Genomic DNA, 17,191 nt, shown 5'->3' on the forward strand with positions numbered 1-17,191 from the left:
GGTACCTCATAAACAAGTGTCTTATTGTTGTCTACCCTAGGGGTCTGTGCAAATATAACAAATCACGTGTAAGTTAAAGAACGATAAAAGTATTATGAAAGTAAAGTAAACATGCATACCTGTGATTCCTACCGATGTTGCAAAAAGGGTTAGTACCATGAGCATATTATAATATTATAAAGATTAAGCAAGTCGCGAGGGGATATGAACATGTTTATGTGTGAGAAAACCAGTTGTCATGTATATGAAAGATCAGAGCTGGCTATAAGTTCATATCAGACTCATAATTCTCAAGGGACCTCCATAGGCAACCATAAGCAATTGTGTGCTTTGTCCCCTCCAACATTGGGTAGAAGCTACCTACAGAACGATCAAAGGAGGGCAACTCCTGACCTAGTCAAAGTGATTAACAATTGGACTTGTAGAATGTAACATCCAAATTTCTTAATTTGCGAGGCATTAAATATTTAAACTTTTACTTAACAGCAAAAAATAGTATTGTCACGAGAAAATATTTTTTTGTTGGTATAATTTTGGCATGTATGGAGACTCTAAGTGATAGGTGAGCTAAGCATCATCAGCTTTTATGCGTGCGCGTGTGTGTGTCTACCTATTTATATATATACATATATATATATATATATATTGTAAATCAGGTAGTCCATCAGTTAATCACTTTGATCGGGCTAGAGCTACCAACAACCTAAGAAAGCAAGGGCAGCTTCTCACTAAGTGTTGGTGAATAATACCATCGGTCATGTACCCTTCTGAAGATCCTCGGGCTACGAGATGCTATTCTTTTATCCTATATTTAACACCAGAAGCATTTTGCATCATTAGCTTGCAGCCCGAACCATCTAACTTATAGTCCTGCTTGATGATCAATATACCGTTATATTTTAAATATCCTCAGTTGCCCACAAGGGTCTGAATACCATATCCAAGACTTATACCCTTGAGCATTGGGTTTTACTGTAGGATAATTTGTAATAGGGTATTTTTATTAACATGCAAAATTAAAGGTCCCAAATCATATAATGACGGATCCTTAAATTTTGTAGATGATTTTCCTCGAAAAATTATAACAAACTCGAATGTCCTCTAAAATGTATAAAATCTTGCAAAGGTGTTCAAAGAATGACCCCAAACAACCTTAGAATCTTCTAGACCATTTTAAGTTCATTTTAGCTTTGCTAATATTGCTGAGTTGATCATCCTAATTACATTAGAAGTCTTTTTGGCTGCAACTGTGCTCAGCGTAATCTTGATATCTTTGTTAGCCTATGAGTAAGGCAAATGATTGTTCACTTCATGTCATATTAAGAGTTGTATGAGTAACCATTCTTAGGGATATGTTGGACCATTAGGGAGTTTTACACCTTGCCCCTCAATTAGGTTTCAACTTGTAGTGTTTTAATGTGTTTTATTATTGCTCATATTCTTTTCTTTAACTATTCCTCGAATGATATTAGATTTAACGTAACTCACTACTAAGCTTATAAGGTGTGCTTAATCCTTATTGAATGAATTGGACTTTCTTTAATCACTAATAAAGAAGTTCAAATTAATAGCTTATTGATCTTCCAATTAATACCTCTTACTTTTGAATCATCCAAATTCTCATTTCTTCTCATTCACACCAATTCAAGTAATTACAATTTTGCCCTTTATAGAAAATAACATGAATGAGTTGCTACCCTAATTACCATTTGCATTTGAATCACTTCAGTGGGTTAATCATCATAATTTAAAGCCCTTCCCTCCGGTTTAATCCTAAAAATTAAGGATAAAGTGTAAAATATTCCAAAATTACAATCATACCCTTAGCGTTTACACTTCATAACTCTTTCATTTTAACCCAAACAATCATGAATCTTCGCTGACCTTTTACTCATAGACTAACTAAAACATCAGAGGAGAAATTATATTTTTCTGTTATTTATTTATTTATGATTATTTTTAATATATAATTATGAATTTTTAATGTTAATTAATTTAATTATCCAAAACATGTCCTCTGTCCGTAAGAAAACTTTATGTTGTTGCTGATGTTCGACTCGTTAAAATATAATACCATTGACTTTAGTTATAAATATAGGGTGGAGAGACTGGAAAGGCTCTCAACCAGATGGTGTCGGGACCCCAAGGAGGCATCCGATTTGATAAGGCGGAGCCCATGGAGGCCTCTACATGGTCTTTTGTGGTTGGGCTACCATTCTCTGAGGACCCAAAGATACTATTGATAAGACTAGTTCTTGAGGGTTTATGCTTGTAAAGACAGGCTGGATAACTCCGGTTGGTTGCTTTGGACTCAGACGCTTTGGCTCGAATGCCCGACCTGGTAGAGGGAAAGCTATCGGACTCATCCGCGGGAGTCGTGTGTTGGTGAAATTTTAGAAGAATGGTCGAATTATGTTTGTTTGGAGATTACCTTTCTTCCGGCCTATATGAGCCAACTAGCCAGGCGCAAGATTTCAGATCGTCCTTTGCGGGTCCAAGAATGCCTCGTAATCTCTTCTATCGGTCGTCAAATTTTTTTAAGATTCGTACTGACACATTTTTTATGTATTAAAATAGTATGTTTTTCAAACCAAGAGTAGTATTTTAACCAACCATTATCTTGATAAAGTGGTTTTGGTAAATGAATATGAGGGCTTATTTGCTGTACAATTTAGATTGTAATTGTATTTTTATTTAATAATTATGCCGCTAGAAATGCTTTGTTCTTGGTTTTTCTTGGAGCTAGAAGTTAGTTAGGGCCTAGGTTTGTAAGTTGAATTGGCTTGTGAACGGACTCAGCACAACTCTCGAACCAAGCTTATCAAGCAATAAGATTAAGCTCAAAGTTGATTTTGAATAATTAAGCTTCTCCATTTACCTCAAGCTCTAGTTGGAGTAAATCCAGCAAGAGGATGGTATCAACTTAAATCCACAATTCTCTCACACCACGAGATTCTTTCCATTTAAGTGCCTTCTATGTAGAATTCTAATCTTACTTTCCATCAGAGGCGAACCGAGAAAGGTCCCAAGGCTAAGGGTGTAAACTAATTGAACATGAGCGAGCTCAGGCTCAGCTCCTGTTCGACTCGTTAAAATAATACCACTGTTTGTGTTCAGCTTGTTTATATTTTGAAAAAAAAAATGAGTTCGTGTTCGGCTCATTGTGAGCCGAATACGAGATGTTCGTGAACAAATAGTTGTTTTGACAACCTTGGTCATGCAGTCGTAGAATGTTAAGAGTTGGGGCTAGATTTAAATCTTATTATTTATATTAAAATATTCATTTAAATATAATTCAATATATTTTTATCCTATTTTTTTGATTAATAATTTTAATTGATATATATATATTTCGAGCCAAAATGAGCCGAACACGAAGGAATAAATATTCGTTCGTGTTCGACTCGTTTATAAATCGAGTGCAAACAAAATTGTTCGTTTTCAACTCGTTAACTTAGTGAAAAATCAAACACGAGTTTCTGAATGAGACAAATATGAACTGTTCGCGAACAACAAGCCGTTTTGACAGCCCTGACTACGTGGGGGGCAATTGACCCACTCAAATTCAAATTTTTACTTATATGGGAGGACGATTTGGTCTTTTACTCATTTACTCCTCATGAAATATTAATTTTGCCCCTCATGAAATATCACTGTTCTTCATTGCCCTAATTCCCTGCCACCCTAAAAAAAGAGGCTCGTTCCGCCCTTACTTTCCTTTTCATTTAATGGCTAGAGGCCTTCGATCAATTGATGCCTTATACAACCAACTATATCTATGCTATGAACTCTCTCCACTCAATCTCTACAAGTAGCCTATATCCTCCTATAGTAAAGCCTTTCTAACTTTTGACTGCATTACAAAATCTTAAATCTCATTTTTTTACCCTTATTTTTATCTTGAATATATAAGCTGACAATCATAATGATTTCCCACAAGCTATTGTCTCAACTTTATTTATATGCAATTTTGAATTTAAGTATTATGATTTAGGGAGAAGACAAGCTTAAGTTATCTTTATGAACTTGACTTAAACAATCAAGTTCAAGTTTTAACTGAGTTGAGCATTTAGTAATCGAGCTAAGCTCAAGTTAGCTTTGACTCAAATCAACTCGGCTCTTTTACACCCGTAATGTCAGTTTCAACCTCTTTTACGAGCATAAAATTAATAACTCAACAAAAATTTAAGAAAATGATCACTATATCCTCATATTTGTAATGAATTTTTAAGACAAGAAATTTGAAAATAAAGTAAGTTTTAATTTTTTTATTAACTAACTTTTGAGTATTATATGTGTGATTACCCCAAAAATAAGGTGATATATGCACAACCACTCAAAAATAAGGTGATATATGCACAACCACTCATATGCATGTATACTTAGAAAATAAAAATAAGAAAAATTTTCCCAACCTATCCCTTTCCCTGCCAACACATCATATGTATAGAGACCCCTAAATCTGTTGTTTAGTTTATGGTATGAATAATGTATTTATGCTCTCCAAATTTAAATTATGGCCAGTTAAAGTAAACAAACTTTACTTTAAATAATTAAATTTAATTAAATTGATAAGTGCACATTTTATTCATGGTGTTACTTTAAATCAGCATTAAGACCTGGGATGATATATGCCCCGTTAACCTCCCTCCAGCAATAGGAGATGATGGGTAGGCTGATGGCGGCGTGGGGCGTGCGAGTCTGAAGAGAGGGGAGGAGAGGAATTGTTTTAGTGAAAGATCCTGCCCTTCTCAAACCCTAGAATCTCGAGTCCCCCAATCATCTTTGCCTCCAGAAATTATTATATACGCTTTCGTTCCGATTCGTTTACGTATTCTACCGTTTTTGTAGTTAGAATTAGAACTAATAGGATAAATCTCTGCCAAAAAGGGTTTTTTTTTTCTTCTATTTCTGTGATTTATTTGCCTTCTTCTTGCTTTTGAACTCCTTTTTGCCGTTTTAGCAGATCTGAATTTGTTCGGGGAAGTTTGATTCAGGAGTCGGTTCTAGGGTTCCTTTTTCCCCCATCTAGATCGTTTAGTTTATGCTTGTTTTTGTCGTTGCGCTCTTGAATGCTATTTTTGTTTCTTTATATTTTCCTGGATTGAAGGATTTGTGGTTGTAAGGGAAGTGGGATGGAAAACTTAGTGGAGTTTGATCGGGAGGGCGGGATTTCCGATAATATTCAGCGCGATGCAGAGCTTGAAGTGTTGGATGGTGGCGCGGGTAGGCCATCTATTTTTTTCGTCTTACTATTCTCTGTCGGTTTGCAGACCAATTCGAAAAGATCGAATTAATGCTGAATTCAATTACTAGATTTTTTTATTTATAATTTGTTTGAATGCATCACGAGAGGATGCTGAGAATTCTATGGCTTATTTTGAATATGCTTTTTAGGGTATGGATATTTTAGTTCTGAACGATGATTTCAGTATTGTTTTTTACTTATTTTTTGTATGGTCTGGTTGATGACCTTTATGTTTTGTTTTTTCAAGTTCAAGCATGTGCATTTATTTCATCAGTCCTTTTTTATTCTTATAATCATCTCGATTAGTCTTCAAATTTATTCTTATAAATAATTCTAAAGCACGATGTTTGTTTCAAAAGTAAACATTTTTTTTATTTATATTTTCATCATTTGCTGTTAATTTTCAGCTTCAACTTGAATATTTCTATCCATTGAATCTCCAGTAGAAATCATTCTGTACTTTAAATCATTCTAGTACTTTTCTTTCATGGAGTAAATCTAGGATTTTACTTTGCTTTTTTCTATTAGGTGATCCGAATTGTAGGATAAAGATGGATCATATTCGTTGGTTACTCAATACTATTTTACTTTATGAAATGCACCTGGTTCTTTTTATTTTTATTTTTATTTTTATGCTGCTTAGTCACCTAGTAAATGAATAGTCTTGTTTGAGTTTTTTATTATTTTGAGGCTGTCTTCTGTGCAGCAGGTGATGCTAGGTTTGATGCTACTCAGTATGAGTTCTTTGGTAACAGTTCTATGAATGAAGTGGAGCTTGGGGGCCTAGAAGATGATGGTGATGAATCTGGATTTGATGATTTTCATGATGGAGATTATGCGTTTCCAACTCATCAGTATAGATCAGAGGTGTATCTTTCTTTCATGCCACTGTCTCTTTTCTGTGAACCACAGTTTTAATTCAAGGATTATATTGTTGGAGTTCTGTCAAGCTTTTTTCAGCATTCTTCAATTTATTCATCATTGTTGCCTTTGATGAAAAACCAGCAATAACTAAAGTGTTTATATATTTTTTTATTTTAAAGTTTTTATGCAGTGACTATGACAATGCTACTTAACTAGCTGCTTTCTTTGTTGTTGGTCCTTGGCATTATCATTTTCAATTTTGCTCACTGTTACTATATTTACCATCCAAAAAAAGTTCATGCAATCTATTCAACTTTTAGCTCTGGCTTTGTTCAATGATGTATGTCATAGCTTTTGAATAACCTATTACCAGTCATTTATTTTTTTAATGATTAAAATTGCATTACATGGACGGTCAGTGACTCAATGTAAAGTATTTTTTCTTACATAGGCATTACTTCCGTTTTGAGGGGTATAGTTCAAGCTTGATTATTAATAAAACTAATCCTTTGAGGCTATTTTTGAACAATTTTTCATAGATTTATCTACTAAAAGAAATGAGAAACAAAATGCATTATGAAATGTAATTTTAAAAGAATAGAACATGTTGGAGGAATCTACTTCTAGTTCTTACATTTTATGAGATGCATTCATACAATTATTTTATAAATAAAGAATTGTTTCAGTTTAGTTCATAATTATTTTTAAATAGCCAAATAGCATTCAACTTACACATTTTATAGATATGGTGAATAAGACCAATCTTGCATAAGAAAAGTGGTCATTGGAATTCTAAATTGCCATTAATTTTGAATTGCTTCATTTTTTTAGAGTTGTCAGGTACTCGCCCATTTATTTGACCTGGTTTTCCTAGTTTTGAAGTAATGTGTATGTTTCATTGGATTTAATCTAAAGTTTTTTTTTTAAATAATGTCATCAAATTATATATTTATTATTGAAAAAAAATATCTGTTACTATTTTGAGGTCATTCTGGAATAAGGGAAGACTGAAAGGTTTTTCTTTGCTTTGCCTTAAACTGTACAAGGGTGAGATATCTGCTAGTGACTGATTACATTAGAAACTTTTTGTTAAATTTTTGTTATGAGAAGTTGTTTCAATCAATAATTGAAAAAATTTCAAAATAATTGGTGACAGCTTCTCATGTTTCTTATCCCTTTTATCACGATAGCCTTGTTTCTATAATGTGTTCTGTTGCAGTTGAATAGCTTATCAGTTGATACTTGTTTTGTTTTTGTTTTTACACTCTGACGTGCTATTATTTTGTTGTGCATGTAATGGTGATGAATCTTTTTTTTATCGTTGACGTGAATTTTTATGCTTGCAGGGTGAAGGCTTAGGTTATTCCTCTGAAATCAATGATCTTGCAAGCAGTTTCCTGCAGGTTAGTATTGTTATTATTGACGTTTGGTGCCTGTGCATCAGATGTTTATTTGGTTTGAAATATTCCAAGTAGAATGCTGTTTACCTTTATACTGAATGTCATATTTTTTACCATCTGATGCCAACTTAGCTTTAATCTCATAGTTGAAATAATTAAATTTTGATTTCTTTGTTTGCAATGAAATTTAGTTTTGTTTTTTATTCATGCCCAAATAACCAAAAGACTGAGGGATCTAACTTGAATTAGAACTTCAATGAAGTATGAGTATTTTAATGGCACCGAACTGTCTTCCGCAGGAACACCTAATCAAGTATAGGTTTTTAAGCTTCGTTGGGTAGGTTAAGTGTGATATGTTTGCCTGTTATACTTTGCATTTCAACGTTTTTGCTATGTTTCACAGCATCTTCAATTTTCGTTTCACATTTGTTTGTCATGTTATATTTGACTCAGTTGTGGTTATTGTAGTATACTGTTTGAAGGTGTGCCCTTCTTATTGAAAACTTAGGGGTCATGGTTTAAAAGTATGATTTTTTTTAATGAGAGCATGGTTCATTAAAAATTATTCATCTATTTAGTCTAAAATTCTCTGGCCTCCTTTCTATTATCCTGAACACTTCTATGTGTCACGCATCCGAACAAACAGCAATTTGATTTTTATGCTGCAAGTGTTGTGGTTCTTTTTCTTTTGAAATTGTCTGTTGGACAATGAGAATGAGAATAATGCTGCCAAGGTACCTAAAATCTCCATAACTATATCTTTTGAATCAATTTGATGGCATTTTGTATCTTCTAGATCTTGTGCTGAACAATTTTATTGTCCCTCTCTCACTTTGCATGGTCAAGTTATACTGTATGTGAAATGGACTATTCCCACGTCCCTTATGAGAGTATATATCTTACCGAAGTAATTTACATGGATAACAAGGCTGTTACTTGTTCAGTTACTGCTTGGTACAGCTAGTTGCCTTGGCTTCTGGTTTTGTTTGCCAGTTGGGCATTAATAATTGAAACATTATTCTCTTCTTATTGACATTGCTTACCTGACTCCCCATTAATGTCTGGGATAAACCTTTTTGATGCTTTGCATTGGTATCATGATTCACCTTGCTGCAAGGATCAGCTTAATGATATCACATTGATTCATATTTGTGGTAACAATTTTTGTTAATACGATTCTATTGTACACAGTTTTAGGAGAGCTGCGTTAATGATCTCTATTTATTTCGGCTATGAAAATTGTACTTTCATTGTTTTTTGGTGATTGCATTTATGTTTTAAGCTGATGTCACTAACAATTTTTGTTAATACAATTCTCTTGTACACAGTTTTAGGAGAGCTGCGTTAATGATCTCTATTTATTTCGGTTATGAAAATTGTACTTTCATTTTTTTTTGGTGATTGCATTTATGTTTTAAGCTGATGTCTTTGTTAGCTGGTCTGTTTTGCTATCTATACCATCACTCATTTGGAGTAGATGCTAAAATTGTGTTCTTTTTGCAGTTGAATACAGATATCACTCGAACAAGCAGCTCAGTAGTTTTGGGCGGGAGAGGATCACTCTCTAGAGAAAGTGAGATTTTATCACTGCTAGTTTTTTTTTTTTTTACTTCATGTTTATTTAACTTTTTGCATTCATTTTGTTTGGTGGTTGAATGCTGTCTAAAATGTTCAACATTTTTTTTTTGTTGAACCGGATGGTTCCATTTATGGTTTGGAACTTTGTGAATAACCACTTCATAATCTCTTCATGTTGAGTTTCACTGAAATCTATGAGGTAATATTAATGACAACAAACAAGATGACCTTTTATGATTAATGAGATGTTGATACACTTCAGTGAAGTTTCAATTACAAAATTTTTATTGTACTTCTTTGATTTGGGATGTTTTAGATATGATCCATACTCTATATATTTTATTCGATTTTTGGAATGCTTTATTGTTTTTGCTAAGGGAAGAGTGGAACTATTCTTTCAATTATAGGCAAGTCATCATGTTCTAGTGGTTGAGAGCTTTATCTTTCAACTAAGAGGTTCTGAGTTTAAGGCCATGCATATGCGGTGTGCGTGCGTTTGAGTGTATGGAAAAAAATTGTCATGATTTTCGTTGTCCACTGACAACAAGATTACATTCTAATGATTCAATTAATTTGACAGTAAAGTTTAGATTTAAAATATTTTATGATGATTTTCTTGACATATACTTGTGCTCCTATAACATTTTTTTGCATTAAGTCCCTTGTGTCTTCATCTGAAACTTGCCAGTTTGATGTGGGAGCTTCCCCGGATCGCGGGCACTGTAGCTGCTACAGTGTCATAGACATGTTATTGTAGCAGCTGCAGTAACCGCGGTCCAAACTTTCTCCCCCATTTTCTTTCCTTTTTCCTCCTAATATTTTTTTTCTTTTCTATGAAATCCTCTATTATAAATCATTGCCTATTATATTTCTTCTTTTTTTTTATTTCCTAATTGAAAGCATCGCCTTATATAAAATCCTAATCCCTCTTATATATATAAGGGCTATTTTTGCTCAAGAGGGTTTTTTTTTTATGATTGTTGATTTCAATTATTGCCCTTGAGGCACTCTTCCTCTCCAAGGGCTGTACTCGACTGCGAGGTGATGATAGTCTCCAAAGGTTCGCGTGGTGCTTTGGTTATAGCACGACCCTAACGGGACATTTTATCTTTCCGCAACCTTCCGACCCTCTTCCTGTTGCTGGTCGTCTTGTCCTACCACCTGCTGTCGATCTCCCTCCAGCCCTTCCAGAACCTGCCATAAGCCCACCCCATCAAGTCTTGACCGAAACCCTCCCAGGCCTTCCCCCATCCTACTGTAGCCATCTCCAACTCTTCCCAATGCTGCAGTAGTTCGTCCTAGGCAACCTAGCAGCTGCCGCAACACCTCCATCAGATTTACCTGCTACAACAACCCTTATTGGAGTCTGTGTTGTTGTTATTTCACATGTCTGTAATCCTTTCAATTTCAACATTAGTATTTCTTTTTCGTTCTAGTATAGGTTTCCTTCTGTATCATTTGGTATTATTAGAGCTAACCCTACCCTAATCCTATGCTAGGGTTCCCTTGCATCCATCTTTTCGTAAGACATCATCACCAAATTTTTTCTTCCTTAAAAGCTTTGACGGATGAAGTTGAAGCTCCCTCAACCCCTGTAGATTGACGCGGGAGCTTCCCCGGATTGTGGCATTATAGTTGCTACAGTGCCGCGTAGCAGCTACAGCTACTGCGGTCCAACCCTTCTCCCCCCATTTTCTTTCATTTTCCCTCATAATGTTTCTTTCCTTTCCCATGAAATCTCTTATTATAAATCCTTGCCTATTATATTGCTTCATTTTTTATTCTATTTCCTAATTGAAAGCATTGCCTAATGTAAGTCATAATCCCTCTTATATATAGGTGCTGCTTTTGCTTAGGAAAGTGAATTTTTTTTTATGATTGTTGATTTTATTTACTGCCATTGAGGTGTTCTTCCCCTCTGAGGGCTGTACTCGACGGCGAGAATGTGCTCCGGCTGTAACTCGTCTGAGGTGGTAACAGTCCGCAAGGATTCGGGTGGTGCTTTGGCTGTAGCTCGACTCTGACGAGACATTTTATCTTTCCGCAAATCTCTGGCCTTCTTCCTGCTGCTGGCCACCTCATCCTACCTCCTGCCAGCTTGCTGCCCTCATTGTCGTACTTCCTCCAGCTCTTTTAGAACCTGCCATAAGCCCTCCCAAGCTATCCATACCTGACTGCAACTCTCCTAGGCCTTCCCCCATTATGCTGTAGCCATCTCTAGCTCTTCCCAACGCTGCAGCAGACCGTCCCAAGCACTCCAGCAGCTGCCACAGCCCCTCCATCAGATCTACCTGCTACTGTCTTTATTGGAGTCCGTGGTGTGCCTTTATGTTTGTATTATTGTTTTGTTGTCATTATTTCATGTTTTCAAGGGTCTTGTCATTTCAACAATAATATTTGTTTTTCGTTCTGGTTTTGGTTTCCTCAGGCATCACAGCTTGGTAACTATGCCATCATTTTCATTGCGCTTTAATTGGACTGCATTATCCGTTTGATGTCATTGCAATATATGTTGTTTGTTAGGAACAGTTAGTTTTTTAAGATTTTCTTTGTCGGTTCATGCTTTCTATCAGCTTTATAGTTCGGCTAAATTTGAATGATTGCTTATGTTTAGCATTTTATGATAACTTATAGTTGGTTTTATAATGTTTATGATTCTATGTTGCATATGATCTTCAAATTTTCACTAAATTTAGGCATTTTTTTCTCTTTACATTAGAGTGATTGTACTGCAGATTTCCACTATTAGCACTAATAGTAGCTTGAACAGTTATTGGTGTACAATAGTGGGCTCAGTACATAACTGGTAATATGGCTTTTCAGAATATTTGTGATCACGCCTGTGCTGATATTGCACGTTTTTTATTAATACATTTAAAATTGTAATGACATGTGCCGAGTTTGAAAATAATTTTTTATTAAATTTCTATTCTATTGAGCAAATAAAGCTTATTGTGAAGCTGCTTGTGCTGGTGCCTTGCTTAATCGTTCATGCCTTTTATCTTTGTTTTTTCGAGGTTATTGGAGTATTCAAGTCTGCTTAAAGTTTATCGTTCATGCCAGTTATCTTTTTTTTTTGTTGTTATTGGAGTTTTTAATTCTGCTTAAAGTTTACTTTTTTTTTTTGGTGGTTTCAAGACGTGTTATTTTAATGGAGTTAGTTATTATTTATTTTTGATGTTTACTTTAGGCTTGAAAATTTTGTCTTTTCTTCACTTTATCGGCCTTTGAATTCTACTATGCCATATCGATAATCAAGTATCTATTGTTGTTTCTAAAGCTTGGCGTGAAGTGCTGCTGAGATTTTTGCTAGTGAAGAATGCCTTTCAGGGTTTCAATTTTTTGTCATCTCAAGAGACTTGAAAGCCTCCTATGGGGTTTTTAAGATTTGATAGACTTGGTTATCTATATAAGAGATTGTACTTATTTTTTTCTGCAGCACTAAGTTGTATTCTCTTTCTAGTATTGATACTTGGGAAATAAGCAGCCACGGCATGCTTAATACGGATATACAATTAAAATTTCCAGTCCTAAAATAAATTCCTACAGACCTTGGTTATAATTTGTTGTCAGAACTAGTTTCTCGGAACACAATTTTCATGGTTAAATTAAGGATTTTGAAGGATACTCTTAGTGATTCCATGGAGCCCGTGTTATGACTTTGACTAGAGATTGTATGTAAATGAAGAAGGTCTTCTCTATATGAATGAAAAGATAGCTAAGGAAATGGATGATCATGATGATGGAACAAACGACCTCAAGGATGGCTGCGATGCTCTTCTAGCAGAAGCAACAGCCTATTGTGTAAAACCCTTCAATCAGGAGTGAAGTCAAGAAGTTTACCTAAATGAGAGATCTTTCATTTAGGGTTGAAGCAAAACCTCAAGTAACCTTATTTCGTTGGAACAATTAAAGCCGAGGTAATGTATTATTGGCTTGAACTTCTTGAAACATATTTAATGGTTTTTGATTGTCCGAATAGAAAGAAAATTGCGTTTCCTCTTTTAAAGTTGTTCTCACATGTTTTAATATGGTGGAATTCAGTCTAAGTACTATGATTTCTCCACTTTGGCATCGCTAAAAGTTCAAAATATTTTAAGTAGAAGCTCAATTTGATAGAGAACTAAAGTGGAACCAAAACATTTTGAATTATGATACAAAAAAAGTGTACAACTTGGCAGTCATCCAACTGCTTTATAAAATTTGTTGAATAAATTTATATTTGTGAAATAGGTGATAGGTTTTCAAGGATTGAGGCCCTTCAAGCTAATACTAGATTGAAGTTCTTTTTTGAGTTGTTGATGCCCTTGAAGCTAACACAAGAGCTATAGCTTTTGAAAAAAAGTAGTAAGACTTTTTATGAGACAAAAATTTCAGCTTACTATTATAAACAAGGATAAGATTGAAAGTCTAGGCACAAAGGAGCTAGGCCTCGGATCACCATGTCATTATTACAAAATGTCAGTATGGAAGCTCAATGATTGCTAGAAATTGTATCTAGCAGATGTCAAATTTGATTAGCCAAAAAAAAAAGGATGCTTGCTTCTATTTATGTACTTAACACATAAGTGATAGAAGTAAAGCTTGCAATGTTCTTAATGTTGCTCGCAAATGGTGGTAAGGAAAGCTTGGAAACTTTTTTTTTTCCTTAAGCTTAAGTGAAAAATACTATTCTTGACACTATATTTTGAATCTATGCAGTGAAAATAATTTTTTTCTTTGGAACCTTGGTTGAGAGATTGGGGCTAACCGGAATATTTAAAATCCTAGTATTTGAGTTTGTTTGGAAAGACTAAAGATTATTAGGTCACTTGATGATGTACGTTTAGGTTTTCTTTCCTTAATTATTTTGTTGATGAAGGAATCTATGAAATTTATCATTGGTTGTATGTCATGTAACGGCGTGCAGTCCCTATTCATTAGAAAGGGGTACTGTCTTAGGGATGTTTTTTCTTTAGAAGACAAACGAAAAAAAAGGTTGTAAAGGAGGAGATGGCGAAGGCACTTTACGGGGCCAACAGCTCCATTCTTGATGAAAAAATGGGAGAAATACCATCTTAGTTGTTGATTTGTATCAAATGATGGAGAATTAACTGTCCTAGCTTGCTCAGATCTCCATGAATGCAAGATAAAAGAAAATCAAATCTAAAGGTAAATGAAAAGAAGGGTTCATTTGCTGGTGCAAATAATGTTAAAATGTGGAGTAATGATCCAGGATGCTCTCAAATTTTATTTGGATGGTTAATTTGAAAGGATTGATTTGAAACTTTAAATTGAATGCGAATTCAATTGCAAAATGGAAATTCTTAAATTCAAATAAGGAGAGGGGAGTGGGGAGTGGGGAGAGTGGAGAGGGGAGAGGGGAGAAAATTATTTGGAGAGAATCAGTGATACTAATGTAAATTCATTAATCTTTTCCTTATTATTTTAAGCGTCGATCATTTATTAGGAGAGAATCTAGGAGCAGTTAGCTATTTTTGATGGATTACTTATCATTATTTAAAGTGATTTATGAATGTAAAATAAAAATTTTAAGAGGCCTATATGCTATAAAATTTTTAGCCTGAATCAATAAAAAATAAAAAATATTATTCGAAATCATCTTTTCTCTCTTCCATATTCTCTCCAGAACATTGGCCTCCCTTCAAGTTTGTGGGTTTTGCAACGGCCCAAGCAAAAGCCCAACCACCTCCTAAAGCCCTGGCCATCTCTACTAGTCTTGCTCTTGATGGGGATCTTTCAACTACCATAGGTTAACCAGTAACCACCACCACCACCTATTGTTGTCCCTTATAGAAAACCAAATAATCTACTCAGGTTGCAATTTTTTCAACATGTAAAAGCAAGGATAATTAGCTCACTCGCTGTTGTTGAGGTTCGGTAAACAAAACCTGGTTCTTTCAAGTATTCCAGTAAAACATGATTTCTAGTCATAAGGATATTTTAATCGGTTTCAAAGTTATTTGTACTTCTAATTTGGTTTACCAACCCTTGCCATCTTGTTAGTTCTTCAAAGATTTGCACATCAAATTTTTTGGAATATTTAATGTCTTATAAAAGTTGAAATAAAAGATTAAAAACTTCAAATTTGTTCTCTTTCCTTGGCAATAGTTCAAAACTCTTAATCTCTTCTTTTCTTTATCATTGTTTGGTTTTCCAAATATCATTCACTTTTGTAATTTTAAACTAAGTTATTGTTTCGACCATTCAATACTTCTAGTGGCTATTTGCTATTGAAATATTATAATTGTGAAACATAATATTTATCTCTATTTTAATCTATTAAGTGTTTGGTTTTAAAGAAAAATAGTTGCAACATAAAATTTTGAAGCTTTTACAATTAATTCTCAAAACTCTCATTTTATTTGCAAAAGAAATGCAACCAAATCTTTGAGTCTTTTCTTATGATCAACACTCATCTTGTCTTTGTAGCACCACTTGCTCTTCCCTCATTTCTCACATTTTCTTTGCTCTCAGATCAAGTTTGCTATGATAGGAAGGCCTTTATATGGGTTTGTCAAGTGCTTTTCTTCCTCTTTTCCATCATTTTCAACGTTGTAGCTTGTCTTAGAGCCTGAGCCTGAGCCCAACCATCTCATTGGAGGTCTTGTCTGAAGAGGGGTTTTTAAGGCATCCGCATTGATAAGGATGGTTTTGTACTCTTCTTTGGTATGGCCCGATGGTTAGTGGTGTATGGTAATGATGGTGGCATCTTTGTTGTACTTCTCTCCTCCTCGAGATAAGCTCTTTGCTTCATTTGTGTTTCCTTTATCTTATCAATTTCTTTAGCAATGTGAGAAGCCTTCTTTAAAGTTAAGGAGTAGTGACCTTTGGTAAATAAACATTACGACTTCAGCTGACTTATTTTCCTTCTTTAGTATATTCTCTATTTTGGGTGGATTGTTTGAAGTGACTATCTTTGATCATCCCTCTCTTTCCTTCACTGGCTTCTCCCTCTTTGATATAGCTGCCTTCAATTAGTTCTATATCCAAAAGAATAGCATAGATTTGAATGAGGAATTGTGAAAATTCTATTTTTTTTAAATTGATTTATGCTTGGATCGTAAGCTCTATTTGGAGGGATTATGACATTCTTTGATTTTAAAAGATAAATAGGAAGGAAAAAAAATCTAGAAGTGAGAATTTGTACTTTATATTTTGATATGTCTTTGAATTTATACTGAAATTGATTGGCTTATGGAATTGTATTCTTATCAAATCAAAGCCATGGGAACTTATATTTTTTATTGAAAATTTTTGTCATTAAAATGTCTGCTTTTTGTATTTGTTAAGTTATAATAACATCTCTTGAATGATATAAATGCTAGCTATTACTATATTTTAATTTGTGTTAAGAAGTTGATTTCAATGCTACATTTTAACAAAGCTTCATTCTCTTCTCTTAACCAAACCAAACAGAAAAAACGGGTTCCTTGTAGCTACTTTAATGGTAATCAACTCTTGAGTTTTTGAATCACTATTTATTTTACTATGTATTATTTGATACTTCAAACCAAACAAACCGTCCCAAAAATTTGGAAGTTTTAAAATTAACTTATTGTTATGATTTCCTATATTATTTTGTTTTTTTTTAAAATTTAAGTGGGGCAAAAGTTGAAAGCAATGTTTTGGCCTTAGATTACTAATTCCATGCATGTCACAAAATTTAAAATTGGGCAATAAAAAACAACAAAAAAAGTTTTTTTAGTGTAATGTCTTAATGGATATAGTAGATGAAGCTATTTTTGATATCTTGTTATCGATATACCACTCCCTTTCTTCTTAAAGAAATGAGGCCTTCCTAAAATGATAGGGATTTTTTCCATGGATGGTTTACTTGTTCCAATGGAAAATATATTGTGGAAATTTACGTTTACTTCGACTATAATGGTTCCCTTTTGCTACCATTATCTTTTAGTTGGTTGTGGATGTGGCGAATTGCAATGGTAAATATTGATTTGATGTCCCCAATTGCTTAGTGGTTGAGATCAAGTTTTGATTCCAATTAGCCTTTTTTTTTAGCCAAAACCTCATAGGGAATTTTATTTCGCACAAAAAAAAAAGATTACAAAAAAAAAAAAAAATAAAGGCAAGAAGTCCC

At 34.1% G+C, this 17,191-nt stretch overlaps 1 protein-coding gene across 4 annotated transcripts in view; it reads left to right on the top strand.

The window, feature by feature from the left end:
• Positions 1-4,638: 4,638 nt before the first annotated feature.
• The window catches only part of LOC110022145, a 24,417-nt gene continuing 11,864 nt past the window's right edge, over positions 4,639-17,191 (top strand). For 3 of the 4 annotated variants that reach the window (XM_020720953.1, XM_020720955.1, XM_020720954.1), the window contains exons 1-4: positions 4,639-5,226; positions 5,955-6,115; positions 7,459-7,515; positions 9,016-9,085. In XM_020720953.1, coding sequence (XP_020576612.1) covers positions 5,136-5,226; positions 5,955-6,115; positions 7,459-7,515; positions 9,016-9,085 — 379 coding nt within the window. In that variant the 5' untranslated portion in view covers positions 4,639-5,135. The remainder of the gene's footprint in view (positions 5,227-5,954; positions 6,116-7,458; positions 7,516-9,015; positions 9,086-17,191) is intronic. The other variant, XM_020720956.1, reaches the window with a different exon arrangement.

Source organism: Phalaenopsis equestris, unplaced genomic scaffold (assembly GCF_001263595.1).
Source record: "Phalaenopsis equestris unplaced genomic scaffold, ASM126359v1 Scaffold000174, whole genome shotgun sequence".
In the NCBI taxonomy this organism is placed as follows: domain Eukaryota; kingdom Viridiplantae; phylum Streptophyta; class Magnoliopsida; order Asparagales; family Orchidaceae; genus Phalaenopsis; species Phalaenopsis equestris.